The sequence below is a fragment of the Schistocerca serialis genome, chromosome 5 (assembly GCF_023864345.2).
Source record: "Schistocerca serialis cubense isolate TAMUIC-IGC-003099 chromosome 5, iqSchSeri2.2, whole genome shotgun sequence".
NCBI lineage: Eukaryota > Metazoa > Arthropoda > Insecta > Orthoptera > Acrididae > Schistocerca > Schistocerca serialis.
In genome coordinates, this window is record NC_064642.1 from 834,233,492 (window position 1) to 834,252,741 (window position 19,250).

Genomic DNA, 19,250 nt, shown 5'->3' on the forward strand with positions numbered 1-19,250 from the left:
GCCAAGGGAATTACAAGAGCTCAAAACTGAGAAAACGTTCCCCACAACTCTAAAAAAGTTTCTGATACACGGAGAATTTTGTAGTGTAGCTGACTACATTAGCAAACAGTGATCAAAAGTTCATCCTGTGAGTGTTAAACCCCTGCATCATAAAAAGAACTAGCAACAGAAATCAGTGATAGAGAAATTAACTATAATGAGGAACCACTAATGTATAATATAAGCTAATTATGTCTCACAAAATTATTATTTTTTCGTATGTATCATGTATCACAAGTCATTTGGTACCGTGTAATATTATGAATATACTGCATCATAAGTCACTGTGTATTAATATATATATCACACACACACTGTGAAAGCTCCTACATATATTTAATGTGTAAGCTATTTTATACATTTTTACATTTCATATTTTTGCAAGCCTATTGACCTGTCTTAGTTACAAGTACACAGCTGTACAAAAGGTAATTTACGGGACCAATAAAAATCACAATCACAATCACCCTTGGTCATTGAATGTGGTGTACCTTATGGGAATTACGCTGGGCTCCGTACCATTCCCATCCTTTATGTGCCACCACTTAACATCAAACAGTGACTTCTCATTTTGCAATAAGCCTGTTGAATAATATCCATGCTGCAGACAGTTGCTTACTTTACTGTTGTGGAAAACCAATCAGTGGAAAGAGTTTTCAACAATAGACTGAGCAGTGAGGCCTCGTAGAGATGCATGTAGTTGACTTCACGTCAAGGTAGGGGCACGTGTCCAACTCGTTTTTGTAAGAGGCTCAGAATTAATTAACACTTGAATAGCTTTAATAAGGAATACACTCCAGGTTTTAACTTTACTGTTTTATTATATTCTAGTGGGCTAGCAAGATTTTAATACAGTGTACACTGATGGTTTGAAGCGTGAGGATACCCTTGGCTGATAAGTTGTTTTCCTCCTGAACTTTTCTTTGGACATCCCAACGAGTATCTTGTTTTTGGCACAGAATTGCAGCTGACCCTAAATGTAGTGGAGCATGAGGTGTCATGAAAGTAAAAAGTTTCTCATCTGCTCTGATTCCGTAAATGCCCTACAAGCACTGGAGCAAATGTACACAGCAGAGAAAAGAGAAACAGATGCAAGAGATGGAGGACACACTTGTCCTCCTTTGACAGCAGCAGTAACATGCATCGTTCTGCTGGGTGCCACAGCATGTAGGATTTTGTAAAAATGAGAAAGTAGGGTTTCATTCTTACAGTTGAGTCATAAAGATATGCAATTTTTGGAGAGGTGGTTTACAGGGAGGGGGGGGGGGGGGGAGGACGCTACGATAAGCTGCAATTGGTGTAGCCAACTGTCCAGTCGTGACCTAAAACATGCTGTGGTGCTGGATGCCCGCTATGGCTGTGAGGCTAATTTATTGTGTATGCAGGGCTTGGCCAGAAATGAAAGTGACAGGGGTGGAGCAACCTATGGTAGTGTAACTTGCAGGTAGTACTTGGTGCAGGGGGAAGAGTACAGAATGGTAATCAGAGTGTTGTGACCCAATGTGGAAACCTTTTTTTGTTTTATTTATTTACATCATCTATAATGCAAGTACAACGAACTAACACTCAGTATATTCTATTCATTAAGATTTTCATGAAAGGCATGAAATGGAAAGGCACAGGAAAATTTGGAATTGCAAGTGAATTTCCAGGAAGGGATTGTAAGGCATCATGGGAACTTTGTGTATAAAATTAGATCATTTTATTATTTTATAGTTGATGATTTACATATGCTGGGGTGGTATTCACATTGAAAACAGAGTTGCTTGAAGGTCAAAATGAAACTAATGGAAGTACTGTACATTTTAAACCTAAATCACTAAAGAGACGGAAAATGTTACATTACTATTAAACATTGTAAATTTTAATACTATAAATTTTATTCAAAGAAAGCCATAATTTACAGATTATGCACTAGTTAATTACAATTATTAGATCTCCAGTGGTACATTTCAGACAAAATAAATGCAAAATGCCACGTTTTGCAACCTATAATGACAATTTTACTGCTCTAACTGTTACGGGAAAAGATGCTATGCGCTAGTTACAAATTATTATGACTCCAAAAGTATTTTACTCACAAAATGAGTAGAGTGTTCTCTGCTTTCTTCCATGGTCACTCAGAGATTTTGCATTGTATTCCTCATTTGATGCACTTCAATATCAGTGTCTACATCACTGCCGTCTGTACACACAAAATTATCTTGATTAAGAAAATCTCCCTCTTCACTAAATTCTCCATTACCTTTATCAGGTTGTTGAAGCAAATCGCCCAGTATGTTAGGGTCAGAATCAATCTCAGCACCACCCATTGTGTGTGAATTTCTTTATTAAAAGTCGAGATTAGCACTGAAGAGGACCAATGTGATACGAGCTATCACTCTTCAAACTGTGACTGCTCGATATTTCTTATACAGTGCCAGACTGATATAAATTCTAAATGATGAAAGAAGTATGCTGACTATTAGAAAAAAGACTCACAATCACTAAACATTTGTAGTATTTACAAGACGAGCACCAGTGCCAACGAACTGCTGGAGTCAGACAGTAAATAATTCAGCCATTGACAACAACTATGTTGCTCAAACAGTCCACGGGTGTACTGCCGGTCCATAGTGTCCAACAGGCACAATATTTCAGCGATCAGACAGGTCACCATCATCAGGTGTGCTGACGAACTGAGCTCCTGAGGGCGGACGGCCATCTTAAATCCCCTCCCACCACAAGGCATTATCTCCACGGTCCGTCCCCGCATCCGTGCGTCGGCGGTCGCCGAGACAGTGACTTAATGGCCTCATCCACCTTGTTTCCTTTGCTGAGCGTCTTTTTAATTAGACTCAATGCTGGTACCCTTGCCTTGTTGAGTTTATAGCTGCGATCTCAGTTGATGAGTCCGTCCCTGGTACCAATTTCGATAGCCTCTCTAATGATGCTGTCCCAGTATTTAGATGTTTGTGCCAAGACCCAGGTATGTTGGTAGTCCATTTCGTGATTTTCAGACAAACAGTGTTCTGCAACCACCGACTTTTTGGGGTACCTGAGTCGAGTGTGCCACTGACGTTCTCAGCAACGATCTTTGATGGTGCGCACTGTCTTCCCACACTGACACGGAATCTAATATACGCCGGCCTTCCACAAACTGAGATCTTCTTTGACACTTCCCAATAATGCTCGTGTTTTATTGGGTGGGCAAAAGACAGTGTTTCCTCAATATTCGTCCTATTTTCCCTGATAGCGCACCATTGTATGGTATATAGGCAGTGGTCATCTCCTCTATGACTTTTTCCATCTCCACATGCTGTACTGTAGAGAATGGGGCGGTGCGCGCATCTGATCTGCCATTCCGAGTACCCGTTTTTCCAGAATACAGTTTGGAGGTGTTCCAGCTCATTGGGCAGATTCTCTGCGTCAGAGATGGTGTGCGCCCTGTGCACCAGTGTTTTTAGCACCCCATTTCTCTGCGAAGGATGGTGGCAGCTATCCACATGCAAATACAAGTCAGTGGTGCATTTTCTTCCTGTACACCCCGTGGCCCAGGGGTGCCATGACGTCCAGGAATGGTAATCTTCATTATGATTTGGTCTCCATAGTGAATTTGATGTTCGGATGCATGGAGTTCAGGTGTGTAAGGAAGTCAAGCAGCTTGTCCCTTCCATGGGGCCAGATCATGAACATGTCATCCATGTAACGGAGAAAACAAGTAGATTTCCATTTGGATGACGCCAAAGCTTCATCCTCGAAGTACTCCATACAGAAATTTGCGACCAGAGGTGAGAGTGGGCTCCCCATTGTGACTCCTTCTGTTTGTTTATAGTCTCCTCCATTAAAGAAAAAATACGTGGAGGTCAGAACATGCCTGAGAAGGTCGGTCGTCTTATGGTCAAATTTCTGTGCAATAAGTTCAACTGACTCTAGAAGAGGCACCCTGGTGAATAATGAAACTATGTTAAAACTCACCAGGATATCTGAGTCTTTCAGCGTGAAGTTGCCAAGATGTTTTTTGAAATCCACAGGATTACGGACATGATGAGGGTATTTACCAACATAATGGCTTAGTAATTCTGACAGGTATTTGGCCAGTAAATATGTAGGTGCCCTAATATGCTGACAATTGGGCGTAACAGCACCCCTTCTTTGTGGACTTCGGGGAGTCCATAAAGTCTTAGCAGTACAGGTCCTTGAGGTGTCAATTTCTTGACACCCTCTGCATCCTTGAGAAGAACCCTAGTCTTCTTCTCCACCTTCTTTGTGGGGTCAGCGTTGATCTTCCTGTAAGATTCGTCATTTAACATGCTCTGTATCTTCTCAATGTAGTCCTTATGGGAAAGAACAACCATAGCATTACCTTCGTCAACAATCTCGGGGCTCTGTCTTGGGTCTCGAGTCACTGCCCTCTTCCTGCTGGTAATATTCGACTTGATTGGTGTAGTTCATGTCAGAGCACAGCAGGTTTCAGGGCATACTTCTTCAGCTGCTTCAGGTGGTAGTTGCGCAGCAACCTGTTCAACTGCACTGACAATGTCCACTACCAGTGTGAACCTAGGTGTGGGAGCAAAATTAAGTCCATTTTACAGAACAGAAACTGCATGCTCAGTCAGCTCAATGTCCGTGAGACTGATGACCACCTTGCAAGGGGCCTCCAGCCATGGTTTGTCAGATATATGAGAGAATTTAGGTACCCGATTTCCTGAGGCCTACTTATGTGCAGATTGGGAGTCACCCAGGTAACACCATCAATCCAATCCCAGGTCCCAGAATTAAAATGATTGACTAGTTGTAGATGTAGTTTAAGTAGTTCCTGGGAGTTGTACTCAAGGCTGCGGCAGGTAAAGTGCACCCTCTCACAAAGCAAGATGAGGCTAGCATGCTTCTTAATTCTCTTAGCTGCTGCAGAATCGATGTGATGTGTGACCCTGGCAAAGTTTGGCACAATCTGATCGGCATGACATCTCTTCAGAAAAGCGAGAGCTCTCAGCAAACGGCTCCTTAGGTAGCGTAGCTTGTCGAATTTCTTCATACTGCGATACATTCTAACGGTTTATGATGATACAAGACAGTGTGGTACTGGGGTGCAAGACTCACATATCTATTGCAGTTGACTTACGTATTGTGTGCAGCCGATCTTCACAAACTCTTCTCCCCAAAGACTATACCTGGTTAAAGGAATTTCAAAATGACTTCTTTTCTACTCTTGAAATGATTCTGTACTCTCAGGATACTTTTTGTTCAACTCTGTTATATTTTCATGTCCACAATAAAACAACTTCACAAGTTTCACATAATCGTTCAACTCTTGCAAGTCAACCCAATCTTGGACCATTAGATACTAACAGATACAATTACCATATGTTTGGTTTAACAACCCCCATAAAACCAGTTCTTGATTCTAGCAGGTCCAACACCAGAAAATCAAATGTAAGTGTCTTTAGTTCAATACACAATTCATTTGTTCACAACAAATACAGTCGTTACACCATCAAGGAATAAAGCGTGCTTGCTCCTTGTACTGGACATACAGCTTCTATGTCGCGAGTGGCAAACACTTGTCCATGCCAATCAACCGTCACTATTGCAGTATTCTCCCGATACACGTCCATACTGCACGCACAGAAACTGGCGGTGAGGTAGACACATCTCCACTCTCTCACACTCGTACTTAAAATATCGGCTGTTAGAGACGGTGGAAAGCCGAGTGTCTCTAGTACTAACACCGAAATTCTCAAGAGACTACATCATCTGCTCCCCGTAGAGGTATATGATGTGATTCTTCAGTTTCTCCCGGTGTATTTCTTGCTCAAACAGTGGTGGAGAACAAGACTAGGGCTCTTCTCAAGTATGTGGATGTACCAGAGGGTGTTACGAAGAAATTGATATCTCAAGGGCCTGTACTGCCAAGACTTTATGGACTCCCTGAAATCCACAAAGAAGAGGTGCTGTTACGCCCAATTATCAGCAAAATTAGGGCACCTAAATATTTGTTGGCCAAATACCTGGCAGAATTACTAAGCCCTTATGTGGGTAAATGCCCTCATCATGTACATAATTCTGTGGATTTTGTAAAACGTCTCGACAATTTCAAGCTGAAAGACTCGGATATCCTGGTGAGTTTTGATGTTGTTTCATTATTCACCAGGGTGCCTCTTCAAGAGCCAGTTGAGCTTATTGCACAAAAATTTGACAAGAAGACGACCGACCTTTTCGGGCACAATCTGACCTCCATGTATTTTCTCTTTAATGGAGGATACTACGAACAAACAGAAGGAGTTGCAATGGGGATCCTACTCTCGCCTACGGTCGCGAATTTCTATATGGAGTACTTCGAGGATGAAGCTTTGGCATCATCCAAATGGAAACCTACTTGTTTTCTCCGTTATGTGGATGACACGGTCGTGATCTGGCCCCATGGAAGAGACAACCTCCTCGACTTCCTTACACACCTTAACTCCATACATCCGAACATCAAATTCAGTATGGAGACTGAAGCAGAAGGAAGATTACCATTCCTGGACATCACGATCAAAAGAAGAGCGGATGGCACCCAGGTCGACGGGATATACAGGAAGAAAATGCACACCGACCTGTATTTGCATGCAGATAGCTGCGACAACCCTTTGCAGAGGAATGGGGTGCTAAAATACTGGTGCACAGGGTGCACACCATCTCTGACGTAGTGTGTCTGCCCCACGAACTGGAACACCTCAAAACTGTATTCCAGAAAAACGGGTACTCGGAATGGCAGACCAGACGTACTCTCAGCCACACCTCTACAGTACAGCATGTGGAGATGGAAGAAGTCACGGAGGGTAAGAGCGCTGCTGCCTTTATACCGTACACTGGTGCACTATTGGCGAAAATAGGATGAATATTGAGGAAACACCGAGCAGGAACTGTCTTTTGCACACCCAATAAAACATAAACATTTTTGGGAAGTGTCAAAGGCCGGCACATACCAGATTCCGTGTCAGTGTGGGAAGACTTACATTGGACAGACAGCGCGCACCACCAAAGATTGTTGCCGAGTACATCACAGGCACACTCGACCTACGTACCCCAACAAGTTGGTGGTCGCAGAGCACTGTTTGTCCGAAAATCACAAAATGGACTACCAACATACCAGGGTCTTGGCACAGACATCTAAATACGGGGACAGCGTTACTAGAGAGGCTATCGAAATTTGTACCAGACGTGGACTCATCAGCCGAGATTGTGGCTGTAACCTCAGCAAGGCATGGGAACCAGCATCGAGTCTAATAAAAATGACGCTCGGCAAAGAAAACAAACCAGTGACCAGAGCGGACGAAGCAATTACACTGACGGCACCACAGATGCCGACACCAGCGTCTCAGCGACCGCCAGCCTGTGCCCGCAGAGAGAACACCTCGCACGGAAAGGGGAATTAAGATGGCCGGCCGGCCTTTAAGTGAGCACCTCAGTCCATCAGTGCACCTTACGATGGCGACACGTCTGATCGCCAAAATATTGTGCCTGCTGCACACTATGGACCGGTGGTACACCCGTGGACTGTTTGAGCAAGAAATATGCTGGGAGAAACTGAAGAATCACAACAACTATGTTATCTGTGAATGTACTCATGAGCACATGTTGCTAATACACACAGACTGGCAGGAACCACTGAGAGATACCAACTGCAATTGTAAATGTTATGAGGGTTTAGTAATTTAAGATTAATTACAATGACTTCTTCAAAAATGATTTGCAGAGTCCTTGTCGAACCTGTAAGTACAATTGTTCCTTGGAAGTTATTTGCAATTGCAGATTTCCTTTGCCTTTCCTCTTCATGTGTTTCACAAAAAATATTAATAAATGCAACATATTGAGCACTATTTCAGTTTATTTACAGTGTAATTAAAAAATGAAAATAAAAAACAAAAAGTTAAGCTATAGGAACTCGACAACACGACACTCTGATTACCATTCTGTACTACTCCGTCAGTGCCAACCACTGTCTGCATACTGCACTAACATAAATGGCTTGTCTCGCACAACCTGCACCCATTTGCTTTTTTCTCCTAAACGCTTGGCAAACTGGAGCTTCCGCTTCAGTCACATTCATTTCTGGCCATGTCCTGTACATCTCAAAATCTGGAAGAAATTGGTGATTGAAAGTAGGTGCAGTCCCCTTATGAGCAAGTTTAACATTTCGCTGAGGGGCAAAAGCAAACTGGTGTGAAAACATGCCCTCTACTTTAGCTGATGATGACATGAGCATGGTAAAATTCTGTTCCTTCCTTTGCAATTTAGGAATGCTGTTGATCATAGGTAGGTCACACTACCACTTTTATTTCCGAGACAACCAAAATTTTGTATTCTGAACTTTTTCATGCTGTTCACCATGTTTCTCCTTTTTTGTGGTGTGTTGTTATTCTTTGACCACTATATATAGCAATTTGTTCAAACAGTGTGCTCTTAACAACTAAAATATTGTAGCTTCATTATGTGTTTCCTCCTCTTTGGCTTGTGTACCTGCATATTCCAACCTAACGAAGTATATGTTTAAAACCAACTTCTATTCATGATGTTTATCAGTGTGAATAAGTTTGGAATACAATATTGTGCTTATGTGTCAGAAATAAAAGTGGTGGTGGTGCAGCCTCCAGTCCAGACAAGAGGAAACAGAGGCCACAGCAAACAGTAAGTAATTACTTATTTACATAAAAAATGCAAAGTGAACTGTTTGATAATCTAAAAACAACAAAACCGTACCATTATAGATCCCACTTAATATGCCTTTAAGCAAGAAAAATGTGAAACGTGTCTGGGAAAAATAAATTAAGTTGCAGCAAGAAAAGGTGGTTTTTGTATCTCTGTGCTGCTGCAGAGTATGTCCACGCAAACAAACTTGCTTTCATGATCTGCCTATGTGGCTTCATTATCATTCCACAAAAAGAAAATAGTCGTTCAACAGGAGCAGAACTTGGTAAAAAAAGTATTATATTTAAGGAAAAAATTTGTTTTTCCACAGCTGGATATCTTTTCAGGGAATCTAAACTATTGTCATTATCTTTTAAATATTGTGTTTCCAGATCTGCTGCAGTGTGCCTGTTTTTAACCAGAATGTTGCAAGTTCTTCTCATCTTCTTCTTGTTCCACCTTTCACATTTCTGAAATAAACCTCAATGCTTTTTTTTTAATGGTGCAAGTGGGAATGTGGCACACTTTGTACACATGTAAAGAATAGCTGTCTTTATGCTACCAAGGGAAACAGGTATGAGAAAAATCTGAGTTTACTCTTAATTCAACCTCAAACAAACTTATATTATTTGAACTAAATCACTGTTTGATTAAACACCAATAAAATAAACTTACATTATATCACTCTGTTACTGCATCGAAGTGTTGTCCCACATCAATGACCCACTCGAAGCACTAAACCTCTCTGTTGCATCAGACCTCAGCCAACCACTTATTTGACTACCAGTTATCTTGTAGAGAACTGCTTCATTGTGGGAATGTGCACCTACCATGGAAGTTGTCATTTTCTTGCACAGATTGTAAATTTTTTTTCACCTAGCTCACTGTTTATTTCATATTACTGCTGCTCACTTGGCTGTATGACAGTCAACTTATCACTGTGTTAGATAAAGAAACAGTGACGTAAAAGGTATGAATTTGCAATTGTAAAACAATGGAATAGTGCAAGAAACTGGTATTTGTGGTTGGCGCACTTTACACGTAGGAGCGCCATCAGAGGGTTAAGGTATTCTCTGCTAGTCTTCAGTACAATTTCGTGGCAAAGTGATATTTCCATCAGAAACCATCCTTGTAACCATTGATGCCACTTCCTTATACACAAATATTCCGCATGTCCAGGGCCTTGCTGCGATGGAGCACTTCCTTTCACGCCGATCACCTGCCACCCTACCTAAAACCTCATTCCTCATTACCTTAGCCAGCTTCATCCTGACCCACAACTTCTTCACTTTTGAAGGCCAGACATACCAACAATTAAAGGGAACAGTCATGGGTACCAGGATGGCCCCCTCATATGCCAACCTATTCATGGGTCGCTTAGAGGAAGCCTTCTTGGTTACCCAAGCCTGCAAACCCAAAGTTTGGTACAGATTTATTGATGACATCTTCATGATCTGGACTCACAGTGAAGAAGAACTCCAGAATTTCCTCTCCAACCTCAACTGCTTTGGTTCCATCAGATTCACCTGGTCCTACTCTAAATCCCATGCCACTTTCCTTGACATTGACCTCCATCTGTCCAATAGCCAGCTTCACACATCCGTCCACATCAAACCCACCAACAAGCAACAGTACCTCCATTATGACAGCTGCCACCCATTCCACATCAAATGGTCCCTTCCCTTACAGCCTTGGTCTTCATGGCAAACGAATCTGCTCCAGTCCGGAATCCCTGAACCATTACACCAACAACCTGAAAACAGCTCTCGCATCCCGCAACTACCCTCCCGACCTGGTACAGAAGCAAATAACCAGAGCCACTTCCTCATCCCTTCAAACCCAGAACCTCCCACAGAAGAACCCCAAAAGTGCCCCACTTGTGACAGGATACTTTCCGGGACTGGATCAGACTCTGAATGTGGCTCTCCAGCAGGGATACGACTTCCTCAAATCCTGCCCTGAAATGATATCCATCCTTCATGAAATCCTCCCCACTCCACCAAGAGTGTCTTTCCACCGTCCACTTAGCCTTCGTAACCTCTTGGTTCATCCCTATGAAATCCCCAAACCACCTTCCCTACCCTCTGGCTCCTACCCTCTGGCTCCTAACCTAGTAACTGCCCCCGGTGTAAAACCTGTCCCATGCACCCTCCCACCACCACCTACTCCAGTCCTGCAACCCGGAAGGTGTACACGATCAAAGGCAGAGCCACATGTGAAAGCACCCACGTGATTTACCAACTGACCTTTCTACACTGTGAAGCTTTCTATGTGGGAATGACCAGCAACAAACTGTTCATTCGCATGAACGGACACAGGCAGACAGTGTTTGTTGGTAATGAGGATCACCCTGTGGCTAAACATGCCTTTGTGCACGGCCAGCACATCTTTGCACAGTGTTACACCGTCCGGGTTATCTGGATACTTCCCACTAACCCCAACCAGTCAGAACTCCCGAGATGGGAACTTGCCCTTCAGTATATCCTCTCTTCTCATTATCCGCCAGGCCTCAACCTCCGCTAATGTCGAGTTGCTGCCACTCATTCCTCACCTGTCATTCAGCAACATCTTTGCCTCTGTACTTCCGCCTCGACTGACATCTCTGCCCAACCTCTTTGCATTTACACATGTCTGCCTGTGTGTGTATATGTGCGGATGGATATGTGTGTGTGTGTGTGTGTGTGTGTGTGTGTGTGTGTGTGTGTGTGTGCACGTGACTGTATACCTGTCCTTTTTTCCCCATAAGGTAAGTCTTTCCGCTCCCAGGATTGGAATTACTCCTTACCCTCTCCCTTAAAACCCACATCCTTTCTTCTTTCCCTCTTTCCTGACGAAGCAACCGTTGGTTGCGAAAGCTTGAAATTGTGTGTGTGTGTTTTATTGCGTCTATCTACCAGCGCTTTCCTGTTTTGTAAGTCCTGGAATCTTTGTTTTTAATGATCTGCTTATGTCTGTGCATGTGTGTGTGTTTTTTATTGTGTCTATCTACCAGCGCTTTCTCGTTTGGTAAGTCACAGCATCTTTTTTTAAATATATTTTTCCCATGTGGAATGTTTCTTTACAACAAAATTATCACACACCACTTTAAATATGAGCTGAATCTCTTTCACTTTTTCCTGTACCCTTCATTACCTGTTCAGCTACTTTATCCTAACAGTGTATTCCCTTAAACCACCTGCAAGCCAGAGCTGAAGTTTTTAATTCAAATGTTACACAATCAAGCCAGTGAGCCATTACAACCAAAGTAGTTCTCTTGGACGATGACCGAATACTAAATCAACCTTTTTCAAAGCTCCTTTTGTATTCTCTACACATTCTGTGTATTGTTCTACAATTTTATTACGTGTTTTCTAACAGGTAATTTAAGGTGGGACTGATACGATTAGTATAGATAGTCTTTACCAACCATCAGTAATTTCGGCACCATTGATGTACTAAAAGTGTTTATCCAGGACCATTTATTGTGAAGTATAAGTGTATGGTATAACTGTCTATTGTTAATGTCTAACTTCTTTCATTCCACATCCCTGGCAGTTCTACTTCTTGACAAAATCTACAGAACACGGTGAATGAATCCTCAATTAAGGGCACAACAGAAGGTAGTCTAACCTAGTGATTGAGGACACTATTCAGATTCTCTAGTCTCTTGCGTAAGTCCCATTTGTGGCTGGTTAGTTAGTGTGTACTTGAAGAGTGAAGCATAACATAGTCAGAACACTAAGTACTACAGTAAAATGAAATTACAATTATGAAGTATGACATGAATTTTTGTAACCTTGAGTAATCTGAAAAAGAAGTAGTAAAGGAAAGGAAAGTTGTGGAAAACCTGATCCTTGTGTGTTATATAATTTACACCATGCTTTTAAAGTACAAATAAAATAAATTTCTCATCTATCAGGTAAGAATTTTACCATTTCAAACATCTGAATGTGATTTACTGAATCGAAATTACATGTAGCAAATATTTCTTAACATAGTGGAGCAGTGGATGGTTAAATTTCTTTTAATACCTATCTGCATAACATGATGCAATTACTAAACTGAAATACTGCATGATGTGTACTGGATAACATCTTCATAACAAAATAAGAGACTGCAAAATTCAAAAATTGCTTTACTTTCACATTAATGTGGTACATCACATTCCAGTGACCTCATATTACTTTGTGACTTTAAAAATATGATCTGAAAAACTGGTAGGAAATCAAACCAAATCTTATATAAATATCTCACTTATTTCTGGACAAAGGAGCACAATGTTGAGGTATCAATATTAAAACAAAACTATAAAGATTTTTTAAAAAAAATATACATAAAACACAACATACACAATAGAACAATTATATTCTCTTACAAACAGTAGTATGGTCAGTTCCAGCAACTTGTCTGTACTTAAAAAGGGAAAGGAATGATGTTCTGGAGTAAGTACATTTATAGCACTAAGAAATATACATGTCAGTTGAAAATTATATTGAAGCAGGAATAAACTACCTCTTCACATTATGGTCAATAGTATCCAGTCATTGAAGGTAATCTTCAACAATGTTAATATATAGAACATGGATTAAAAATTACATTATTCAATTTCTGTATAAATTTAAGCACCTTTGTAAACACTACAACCACTCCCATACAGTTATATAAATGTTCTTATTTGTGATCATGTACAAATTTAATCGAATCATATACACAAACTTCTTAATGTAATATCAATTCAGGTTCATAAGTCTTGTGTGGAACTTTTTCCCTTGTGGGTCTTGAACAAGTGATTACTATTTTCTCCCTGATCCACCCTGTAAAAATACGAAGAATCAAGTTGAATACTTGTAAATAAAGGGGAGAAACTGAAACACACAATAAATACACTCAACAATGAAAGAGAAATTGTGGACACCCACCAAAGCTACAGTACATTTAACTTGTGCAATATACAACATACTATAAATTAGAGAAAGATTGCTTTAGTGGTACTTGACAATATTCCTAAGACTGAACATAAGCGTTGAAAGAGTAGTTGTACTCTACATGACCAAGTTCTCTGTTGCAAATAAAGGAATAAACATCAACCTTGACATGTCATATTGGGAAATGACCCATAATACAGCAATAAACCACTACCTAGTGGGGATTTCTAGTTTGTTGATTCAAAGTAACAGGAATGAGAAACTGCTGTAGTACATCTGAGATAACATCTATCCAGACAGTAAAGAAAGGATGGGCACTAAAAGTAGAATGTGTAAGTTCTGCAAGAAACCTCACAATGCTGTCGGGTTCATTTCATGCTTATTCTGCATTTCACTATGTGTCAATTTGTTCTCTTGGAAATGTGCTTCCCAGGGAGGAAAACATTCCAGTTGTTTGTATGTTTGGTAAGAGAGATATGGACTTTCTATATGCACCAGAAGGAAGTAAGATCTCTGGAAATGCTATTTCCTTTATTCATACTCATCTTATCAGGCTATAAACACAACAAAAAGTTGTTAAAACCTCATGCCTAGCTTGATTAGCCCGTTAATTCAGCGAAATTTATATAATTTGTGTAGAACCTGCAATAAGCTCTGTGGTATTAACAAAAATTATAAAAGGCAAGTAAAGCTAGTTATACTTCAACTTGGCCTTCTCCAGAGCTCCAACCTTTCAGTAGAAGAAAGGACAGCCATACAGAGGCTCTAAACACATCCTGACCCAATCATCCTACCTTGATACAAGGTTCCACCACTGTTGTTATGAATCGCAGTGACTACCTGGTGCAAGGCCTCTGCCAATTATCTGACTCCTCTACCTATAAACTCTGCCAGATTGATACCATCCCAGAAGTCCAACACAACCACCCATCTCTGCTTAAAGCCTTAGGACCTTCCCAGAACCTTGTCCCTGAATCCATTTACCTCCTCACCTGTATGACATGCTGCACACCCACCTTCCACATGGATCCCCAAAATCTACAAACCCAACAATCCTGGACACCCCACTGTAGCTGGTTATTGCGACCCCCTGAAAGAATTTCGGCCCTCACTGATCAAAACCTACAACCAATTGCCCCTAATCTAGCCTCCCATATCTTCCTTAATCAACTTCTCTCCCATCCGCTTCACCTGGTCCTCCTCAGTCTCGTGTGCCACCTTTCTGGACGTTGACCAAAATCTCTCTGATGGCTCCATCCACACCTCCGTCCACATTAAACCCACTATCCAGCTGCGATACCTGCATTTTGACAGCTGTCATCTCTTCTACATCAAAAAGTCCCTCCCGTACAGCCTGGCCACCTGGGGACGGCATATCTGCAGTGACGAGAACTCCCTTGCCCAGTATGCCAAGGATCTCACCTAGTCTGCAAACAGATCTCCCATGCCATTTCCCATCACACCCCCAATCCTCCCACCACTTCCAAGAACTATCTTGTCTTGAGATACATACCTTCCCATGCTTCCTGAAGTTATACTCCATCTCCCACTCTACCTCCACAATATCTTTGCCACTCCCAATCCCAACCCCTTGTCACAGAGATCATATCTGTGTGGAACACAGATCCTACTCCATCCAACCACCCAGAACTTCATATTCCAGTCCTGTCACTGGCTTATCCTACCCCATAAGAGGCGAAGCCACCTGTGAAAATAGCAGTGTCGTATCATCTCTGCTGCAATCATTGCACAGCTTTTTATTTTGGTAATACCACAAACCAGTTGCCCACCAGGATGAATGGGCACTGAAAAACTGTGCCCCAGAGCAAAGTAGACCACCCTGCGGCACAACATGCTCAATTTCAAATGACTGCTTCACTACCCAAGCCATCTGGATCCTTCACTACCCAAACCATCTGGATCCTCCCCTCCACCAACAGCTTTTGTGAACTGCTCAATGCATTCTCTGCTCCTGAAATTATCCCGGCCTCAAAAATGTAGTAACCACTGTCCCCACATCCTCCACCCAACAGATTCCATCCCTTCTGTCCTATCACCACTTCCTTATTCTCATCTACCACCCTACGCCAATGCACTGCCCATCCTTCCCGTTCCTTTCCTGTCTTGCTCTCCATTCCTTCCTACACCTCCGCCCCCCACCCCCTCCCCATCTCATTCCCCCACAGCCTCCTGAAGCTGCACCTGTTGGCAGTCTAGACCCTGTATTCTCTACCGGACAGCACTCTTCTCTCCCCCCACACATACCCTGCTATCCCTTCCCCGTTCCCTCCTAACTGCTTCTTCTATTCTATGTGACAGTTGCACGACAGCCCAAGCTGCCGGAGACGACAGTCACGAGAGTTCCGACGTGAGAGTTGGTTAGAGAGAGACAGAGAGAGAGAGAGAGAGAGAGAGAGAGAGAGAGAGAGACAGAGAGACAGAGAGAGAGACAGAGAGAGAGAGACAGAGAGAGAGAGAGAGAGTGTGTGTGTGTGTGTGTGTGTGTGTGTGTGTGTGTGTGTGTGTGTGTTCGTTCCTTGAAGGCTTTGGTTGAAAGCTGATGTATAAGTGTCTTTTCGTTGTGCTGGTCTGCAACTTAATGAGTTATCTTTATGGTAAGTAGCGATCTATCTTTTACTTATATTGTTGACATTCTAACAGTGACAATCTTAAGACGTCATTATGCTGTATTCAACTTTTGTCCAGTCTTGAGAACTACCTGTCAGTATCACAAACACATAACAAGACAATGGTATGATTTTGTTATAAAATGATGATGCATGTTGAAGAAATGGCTACGTCCAGTTCGAATGATCAATATGATTCATATTTTCATTAAAAAAAACTACAGGAAAAAGTGAGACTGGGGATTCCGTAGCACAAACAGAAATAGACATCTTGCAGGAAAAACCAAATAGAGTGCCTGCTTCATGCTCATATATTATATATCTGATCGAATATGATAGAGAAACATTAAGTACTACCTCCAACTACAACTATCAACCAAGCTGCGAAGCTGTGTTTCTAAAAAACTAATACAGAAGGAACTGAGCAAAGAAGTGGCAAAGCTTTCTGTAATACTTTTTTCATTGTCTAGTTCTGCATGCCATTAGAAATTGTTTCTCATATGCAACAGCTACAATAGTGTGCAAGCAAACAGAAAGAAGCGAAGTACTCTAACCAGCTAAATGTGTTTCTATTTCTGTTACATATTAATTTATTGCTCAACTCTGTAAGAAAACCTAAGAAGTGGCAAATAATGCAACATAACAACATAACACAGTGCCCAAAGTACTACATTAATATATACAATTCTGTGACAAGATGGAACCTGATCCATACCTTCTTCCTTTTACTCTTCAGTTTTCGTTCTTTGTGTTCAGGTAAAGGCTGAGAATTTGTGGTTAGTGTCTGAAAGTTAGCATAAACATTTTGATTGTTTGTTGCAAACCAGTGAAACACTTTAAAAGCTAGTTAGATGACGTTAGTGTACACACACACACACACACACACACACACACACACACACACAGACAGACAGACAGACAGACAGAGAGAGAGAGAATGACCCGCCTCCTTTGGAAAAGCTAAAATCGGGGGACCACAAATGGAATTTTACTGCATACGATAAAATTATCCATCGTATTACTCTGGAATTTTCTATGATGATCCTAACATGATGTCCATTCTGGTAGAGAATAAAGCTCTTATTATTCTATTTTCATGATTAACACTAAAATGTTTTATTCTCAACAAGTTACAAGACAATTTAAAGATCTTACAAGTCAGTACCATTTGATTGTTAAAATTAGCAAGTGTTTAATTGTTCAGAGCAATGATCAAGATAAATACACAAATTTCTGGAGGTACTGCACTCCCTGTATTTCTAATGCTCATTTTACCCAAGTGACTTTCTTTTCTCAACTGACTTTGTGGCAAGTGAATTGGCTGCAGTGCCCTAGTATATTATCCCTATACTGAGACTGACTTGACATGAGTGATCATTTGTGTTGTCATGCTGGCATCATAACTGGATGTGTGTCAAATGCTGTCTGCTGTGCATTGTGACACTCCTTATTTTTAGTATTACAAATGATCTATATCAAACACTGGAAACTCCAGAATTGAATGCAACAATATTATGAGAAGGAAAGTTGCTACTCACCATACAATGGAGATGCTGAGTCGCAGATAGGCAGAACAAAAACTCTCTCACAATTATAGATTTTGGCCTTCGTCAACAATAGACAGACATACGTGTCTATCTCTTCTGTTCGATTGATACCCACTACAGCAGGAAAGGAAATGACAAGTAGTGATATGTAGTACCCTCCACCATACAATGTACGGTGGCTTGCAAAGTGTGTCTGTAGATATAGATCATTTACAATAAACAGACATGCACGCGTGTGTGCGCACGTGCCATCACACACGCGTGCATGTCTGTTTATTGTAAATGATCTATATCTACAGACACACTTTGCAAGCCACCGTACATTGTATGGTGGAGGGTACCACATATCACTACTTCTCATTTCCTTTCCTGCTATAGTGGGTATCAATCGAACAGAAGAGATAGATTTTATTAATGATGAAAGCACAAGTCATAATGAATGTTCTTGACAAAAGTAATATGTTACTTATCCACAACATAGTTCTTGCTTACTTTAACCTTGATGTCTTGTTTTCTTTAAGTGCCAAGTAACTCTTTCAACAGAATTAACTTTTTCACTGTTGAAGCAATATTATTTGAAAACTTGTTTTTATATGTTTATGTTGTTAGATATGCTCAGTGTATGCCTTTCTGTCCAGAAATGGAAATTATAAATCATTGTTTGCTTGCATATGTTTGGTATCAGAGGCAACTCACAGGAAAAACATAACCAATAAAAATATAGATTAAGAAGATGAAAAAGCACAAAATCCATTAACATAATGTGAGGGAGCACAGTCAGTATGATTTAACTTCCAATATTGGCAGAATACCCTCTCGTGACACGGTCAGCAGGTGGCTCATGATGTGTACCATTGGGAGTAGTCAATCTAGATACAGAAGTCTCTTGTGTAAATATGGCTTTAGAGCTTAATATTTGTCGATCTTTTCGCTGGAAGACCGTCTCACTTTTGACGTGCCCTACCGATTAAATAATAAGGTGGTGTTATAGAGTGCAGAGTGTCTAATAGGAAGGAGAACACTATGGCAGCTTTAACCTTGCACATCCTAATAACTCAGCACTATTACAAGGAAGAAACAAAATGTGCCTTCATAAAGAAATTTCTTTCACATATTTAACAACTCTTTGCAGAAAATTTATTACCACTAATACAGCTGCCTCTTCTTTCTCCCTTGATTTTGTAAACTCACAACTTGTATTAAACAGACTACCACCCCTACTTTTACATATTAATGTTTGGATGACTTGGGTATGTTTCCATCACCAAAAACCCACACCTTGTTCAGAACTCTATTGAGTATGTAATAGCAAAGTTCTGATTACACTTTAAACTTTTTGTAGAGAATGAACTACAACCAAATGACAAGACTGGTGTACCTTACTGGATGTGGCATTAAAAATACACTAAAACCACTGTTCTACACTCTTCAGTGGACTGCTGCAAACAAGGGTCAATGCAGGAAAGTGCAAAACATGGGAA

General features: G+C 41.1%; 1 protein-coding gene across 7 annotated transcripts in view; it reads right to left on the minus strand.

The window, feature by feature from the left end:
- Window positions 1-12,791: 12,791 nt before the first annotated feature.
- The window catches only part of LOC126480707 (ribosome-binding protein 1), a 347,820-nt gene continuing 341,361 nt past the window's right edge, over window positions 12,792-19,250 (minus strand). For 6 of the 7 annotated variants that reach the window (XM_050103956.1, XM_050103952.1, XM_050103955.1 and 3 more), the window contains 2 exons: window positions 16,938-17,006; window positions 12,792-13,484 (listed from right to left, as the gene is read on the minus strand). In XM_050103956.1, coding sequence (XP_049959913.1) covers window positions 13,464-13,484; window positions 16,938-17,006 — 90 coding nt within the window. In that variant the 3' untranslated portion in view covers window positions 12,792-13,463. The remainder of the gene's footprint in view (window positions 13,485-16,937; window positions 17,007-19,250) is intronic. The other variant, XM_050103954.1, reaches the window with a different exon arrangement.